Here is a 6,452-nt window from a genome sequence, read left to right as displayed (position 1 = left end):
CATATATATACAGGGTGCGATTTGCCGTCAATTCGTCCCTGCCTCTGCTGAATTCTTTTTATAATTCATCTTTATTTTTATAATTCAATAATATAATGATAAAAACATCCCGCGAACCCGTTCTGACGTCCCGATCTGAATCAAATGATTCGCGATACACGCTTTGAAGTCCCGATCTGAATTAAATGATTTTTTACAAAACAGTGAAACAGTGAATCATTTTGCGACGCAATGGTTTAACTGATTCGGAATTTCAAAAATCTCCGTTGTGTTTTTTGCTCGCTCTCTCTATAGAATTTATTCGTTGTTTGAATAACCGTGGAAATGAAATCATTACAATTAATAGGCCTAACGTACAATGTTTTTACTGAACTGTGATCACGTTAAATACAGTTTCCGTCGTATTAAAAACATTTCATAAAAATTTTCAAAAGCACCACCCCCCGTTTTTTTCACAAATCGCACCCTGTATATATATATGACTCATTTTGAAATGGACACGGTTTAGTGATTTAGTGATGTATGTTGTGTAGTCGTGATTTATCCAGTCATTACGGTAATCTGTGAGCCAACAGTTGCGCTCGATGTGTGTGTCGTTTCAAAGCGGTAAACTGCTGAATGAGAGGACATTTTATTTTTAACAACTCTTATTCAACTCTTATTTTCGATATGAAAAGCATCTTGTAATTCCTTATGCATTTCATTTGATTTAAAATGACCGACATCAGTTGTTGCTGACAGAAAATAATGTCCCTGGACTGTGGCGTATTGAACATCGAGTCATCTCGCGTGGACGTCCAAGAAGCAGCGCGTCATTTCAACGCTGTTTTGAGGTGTTTCCTTCGCAACGGCTGCGCGGCGTTTGTGCGACGGTCATTCCGTGACATATAATGACTATGTCAGTCCCGGAGAGAAACTCTGGATCCGAGAAGGAAGAGGAGAGCGAGGATGAGAGTGAGATCGTGGAGGAGAGTCCCTGCGGCCGCTGGCAGAAGCGAAAAGAGCAGGTCAGTCACTGAGGAGCAGTTTATCATTAGCCGTGTCTGCCTAAATAATCAGCTCACGATCACAGATGTGTATGTTTTGGACGCGAAGCCCAGAAATGCTGCCTAGGTAGGCAGCTCACTGTGATGCTGAAGTAGGCAGGGCGCTGTAGGCTATGATGGCATGCTGTCTAGGTTGGCAGCTCACTGATGCCAAGTTAGGCAGCAGACAGTGATCCCAAAAAACGCTGTCTAGGTAGGTAGTGAGCCCATTATGAGGTTTAAAAATGCTGCTTGAGCACCTACTAAGACCCCCAGGTAGGCAGCTTACTTAAAAGTCCAAAAATGCTACCGGTCTAGGTAGTAGTAAGCTGTATATGATTCTCAAAAAACGATGCTTAGATAGTAAGCTCACTCCTTGGTATCTTTTTGATATGCAAGAAGGCAACTTGTCTCAAAAGCATGGCCAAAAATGCTGCCTATTAAGTGGTCAGCTCTGTATAATGACTAAAAATACAGCTTACACATGCTGTCTAGGTAGGCAGTTGCTCAAAAATGCAGCTTACTGTGTAGGCAACTTGATGCCCTGGTAAGCCACACTGTAAAAAATGACCGTGAATTTAACGGTAAAAGGCAACCACAGCTGCCGGTTTTCTACCGTAAATTTTACGGAATTTTTTTTACAGTGCACTTGTTATGACGGCTGTATGGAGGCAGCTCAGTATTTGTTATTCATCTGACAAGGCTAACATGATTATTGCATAATTTTAGTCATGGCTTAGGTTTTAAAAAGACAGAGATATTAAATTGAAAACTGAAATTATTTGTGTTAAATTTGTAGAATTTCTCTTAATATATTTATATCAATTAATTTAATTTGTGTATTTTTATACACAATAACACATTAACTATATTAAACATATCTTAATATTGTTATTTGTTAATTTATATATTACATGATTTAATAAGGTTTTAAATATTTAATTGAATATAAATATATATATATATGAGTAAATAAAATAAAATAAATACATTCAATGAAATATGAGACAAATAAGTATGTTTTTATGTAATTTATTTGGTGTAATTTATGGTTTAATTTTTATAATTATTTGTTCATTTAATCTTTAAATGCATAACAGATATAAATTAAATATATTAAATAAATATATATAATTTACATATTATTACATTATTTAATGATTTAAGGTTGTAGAAAGAAGAAAATATTTAATTGAAAGGAGTAAAAAAATAAATAAAAAGTTACTGAAGTTTATCACAAGCTTCCACATGTTCTTATCATTTATATTGATGGGTGCATTAGTTTGACCCTCCCTAATAATGTTTTTCCGGTAATGTAAAGCGGTGATATGAACAGCCAGCTTCATTAAACCACGCTTCAACTGTAGTAGTTTTAAAGTAATACTTTCTCAGAAAAGTGTGATTAATTTCACTTGCAAGACTTTGATGGAAATGCTTGTCTGGGTGTCTCCTCACAGTGAGCTTATAGATGCATCAAATCTTATTACAGTGCTTATTTTAAAGCCTGTTTGATTTCTTTGACTTTGAAATCACGTTTAAAGAAATTTCCGCTTTCTAAAACAGAAACAGGTAAAGCCTCCGGGCTCTCTCGGAAAGAGTTCTGCACAATAGATGAACTGCGTTTTGCTCCGTTTAGTGTCAAGAGAAACCAGGGCACGATGACATACAACTTTTTTAATTATTAAATGATCAACCGACCATGAACAGGGAGGTGTGCACACACAGAAGTGCACATTTTCCATCGTGAAGATATTTTTACGTTTTATATCAGCGATCTAAAGAACATCTGCTGTCATCCACATTTCCAGAAGGATCAAATTCCTGCATAGACAGACAGTTTAGACCCAGTTGGACTAGTTTAAAGCATGAGGAGCGTGTCAGTCACTTTAGGAACTCACTGACACGCTAATGCAGCAGCACTTAGATGTTCTGATAGCACATTATATATCTGCTCGAGTCTGCTTGAGTGATGCTTTCTCATTACGTTGCTTGGCGCAGTAATCGGCCATGACCGGATACTTAGCAGGAGGATGTCTGACTCTGTTAGTATTGATGGATCTTTCATGACATTACAGATGCAACATACTGTATATCATATATGATGCGATAGCTGAGTGTATAGCACTCAACAGTGTAGCAGTACATACTTGAGCTGTCTCTTTTACAAAGAGTAGAAGAAACTCGTTTTATTTATATTTATTTATTTGAATCATTAATCATATTCATTACTATCGTTAATTTGTATTGTTTTCTACGTAATTTTTTTCAGTGATTTCTGTTAATGAATCATTGAAAGGCCAGTAGTTCATATTTTTACTAGCAGGAACTTCTCGTATTTAGATTATTTGGCTACTAGTGAAATCACAATCAGTTCCTTTAAAATCAGTGAGTTTGGGGACCTGGTTGGGGTCATGATCCCAAACGGGAAATTCTGATTTGAAAGGATACTGTACAGCATTATTTTAGTATTATTTAGATACTATTATAGTTATTATAATTTTGAATTTTTATTAGTAGAATTTTTATATTTTTATGTTTTTTGCTGTGTTTTGTCATTTTTATCAGGTTTTATTTTATATACTGTCAATATAAAATGCCTAACTAAAACTAAACTAAATGAAACTAAACTAGTTGCTTTGGCAACTAGCTGAAGTAATTTTCTTCCTATTTATTTTATTTCAGTTAAAGTTTATTTCAATTAACTTCAATTAGTTTTTTATGGTTTTATTTAAATTTTTTAAATTTTTGGTTTTATTTTTAGTTAGAAATCTAACAACCCAGATACAGTGGGACCCAAAATCCACTATAGTGAAAATTATGTTGTTGTGTGTGTTTTAATTTAAAAAAATTTTTTTCCAGAATCTATGATTTTATCAACAGAACAATTTTAAATAAAAGATGAATTTAAAATCTTGAATTTAAATCAACAAATGTAAAGTAAATGTTGTGTGTTGACAGTGTTAAATCCATGGTGAAAGTTTGATTCTCTTGCATTAAACTGGGAATGGGGTAACCGTTGCGCATAAATGTTGTGGGGTCAAGATCAGTCAGACAGGTGCACAAGAGTGGATACTGTCGCCAACACACACCATGAGCTCTGATCCTGCGGGAGCTGTCAGCTGAACAAGCAGCGCTCTCGGCTTGTGTTAATTAAAGGAACAGCCCTCTATTTCCCATTCCCCACTAATGGTATTGAAGATAGCAATTTAAACGTCTCATCAGCTTTCCCAGTAGTGAAATAAACCTAGGGAGTTTACAGATTTATAACTGCCGAAATGCACAGCACAGTTACAAAAATGGCACAGTTTGCTTTAGAAATCATCAGGAAGTAATTGTATTATTGTATACTTTGACATGTAACCATAGCTATTTCAACCACTGAGAAATGATTTGAAATTATGTTTTTAGAAACTCATTTTGAAGTCATGGGTTATAGAATTGGTGGTCGTCGCAAGAGTAAAAACGCTTGCGACGACGTAATGTGAACGCATACAGGACATACTATGAAAGCTTGTAAAGATAATTGTGACTTTTTATGTTGACTGATCTCACAATTCTCGCTGTTCCATTTTTTTTTTGTTTCTGCCACAGAATAAAAAAACAACAACAGGTAATTGCATCTTTTTATCCCACCATTACAACTTTTTTCTTGCAATTATGAGTTTAAATCTCACAATTCTTACTTTTTTCCCCCTCAGAATTCTGAGTTTACATCTCGCAATTTCTGACTTTTTTTCTCATAATTTTGAGTTTAGATTTCGCAATTCCATTTTTTTTTTCCGTTTCTGATACAGAATAAAAAGGTAATTGCATCTTTTTATCTCAGAATTCTGGCTTTTACTCAGAATTCTGAGTTTATATCTCGCAGTTTCCGACTTGTCCTCAGAATTCTGAGTTACATCTCACAATTCAGTTTCTGGCACGGAATTAAAAATTAAAAAGGTAATTCCTTCTTTTTTTTTCACAATTCTGCCTTTTTTGTCCAATTCTGAGCTTTCATCTTGCAAGTCTGTTTTTGTTTCCACCACAGAATCAGAAATTTAGAAATATATAATAGTATTTGCGACTTTTATTCTCGCAATTTTGTGAAAATCTTTTCACAATTTTGAGTTTTATATTTTGCAATTCAGATTTTTTTCTCAGAATTATGAATTTATAGTTGCAATTTTATATAGTTTATATATTGCTAATAAAAATTAAGAATTGTAAAATATAAACTGAAAATTGTGAGTTAAAATGTAAGAATTATGATATAAAAAGCTGCAATTACCTTTTTTATTTATTTTTTTATCCTGGGCCTGAAACAATCGGGTCTTAATTTTAAATGGTCAGCCGGGTCCGGGTCGGGTCCCAATCTATTACTTCGGGTCCCGGGTCTGTTTAACATTGTGTGTAATACTTGAGTCGATCGGAGAACACCGCACCCGCCAGTGATAAGTGTCAGTCAGCACTTTGCATGTGTTTTGTAACTTGCAACTTGTAAAATTAGGATGCGAAAAGTGTGAGCGGGAAATAAGGTGAAAAAAAATAAAATAGGCGGAGTTAATGCAAGCGGACGGTGATCATGGATTCCTTCATGAGTGATGTGAAAAAAAAGCTAAACAAAACTGAAGAAGAGACGCACCTGTTATTGAACACGCATGCAGTAAAGTGTAACGCACTTCTTGTTCTGTGCGTTTTTTGCTAAAAAATAATTGCTCCTCTTTTTACAACCAACAAAAAGTATCGTTATTGTAGTTCAAAAGGGTAAACGCAACAGTCGAAGTTGACTCAAAATGCAAAAAAAACCCCCCCAAAAGTTGCCTTAGTTATCTGTCACCGACCGTGACAGCAAGTAGACTTTTGATGCTGGAATAATGAGTGGATTAAGAAGGCTCTTTCGGTCGGCAAGAGAGATGAGCAGCCTAAAGGCTGTTTCACACTGAGCGAGATGCGAAAAAGCGAGGCGAATCGCCGACGAACGTTTGCTTTCACACTGAGCACGAAACGATTGATCGCCTTCTGCTAATTCACGCCTGCACGCTAGCAATGCATTTTTACTCAGATATGTATCTCATATATGGATTTAACATCGTCCACTGCTCAATATACAGCATTAAATATAGCTAAATAAAGTTTGGTTCTATGCCAGAAACACAAACTATCTATAATGCTTACAAGAAAACATCTTAACATATAAATATAAGTACAATTAGCATCAAGCCACATTTGAACATTTATGTGATTATTAATGTTTTTGCTTAAAATCCACTATAAACCATCATCGAGTGTTTGTAATAACTTCCGATTGTGATCTATAGTTGACTTTGATTCTATAATAGGCAGACATGCACTCTTTGTAGGCTATGTTTAACGTCACACTGCTTATTGTCATAAACATCCTTTATTGTTATAAAATTACCATGAGCTGCATACAAAACACATACA

The 6,452-nt window shown here is 34.9% G+C and overlaps 1 protein-coding gene across 2 annotated transcripts in view; it reads left to right on the top strand.

The window, feature by feature from the left end:
• Positions 1-565: 565 nt before the first annotated feature.
• nrbp2b (nuclear receptor binding protein 2b) overlaps positions 566-6,452 on the top strand; it is a 28,155-nt gene continuing 22,268 nt past the window's right edge. Inside the window, exon 1 of one of the 2 annotated variants that reach the window (XM_016543373.1) lies at positions 566-1,007. In XM_016543373.1, coding sequence (XP_016398859.1) covers positions 891-1,007 — 117 coding nt within the window. In that variant the 5' untranslated portion in view covers positions 566-890. The remainder of the gene's footprint in view (positions 1,008-6,452) is intronic. The other variant, XM_016543372.1, reaches the window with a different exon arrangement.

The sequence above is a fragment of the Sinocyclocheilus rhinocerous genome, unplaced genomic scaffold, assembly GCF_001515625.1.
Source record: "Sinocyclocheilus rhinocerous isolate Xijiao unplaced genomic scaffold, SAMN03320098_v1.1 scaffold97, whole genome shotgun sequence".
NCBI classification, from domain to species: domain Eukaryota; kingdom Metazoa; phylum Chordata; class Actinopteri; order Cypriniformes; family Cyprinidae; genus Sinocyclocheilus; species Sinocyclocheilus rhinocerous.
Note: the sequence above shows the minus strand (reverse complement) of the source record. Positions and strands in the feature narration are given on the sequence as shown.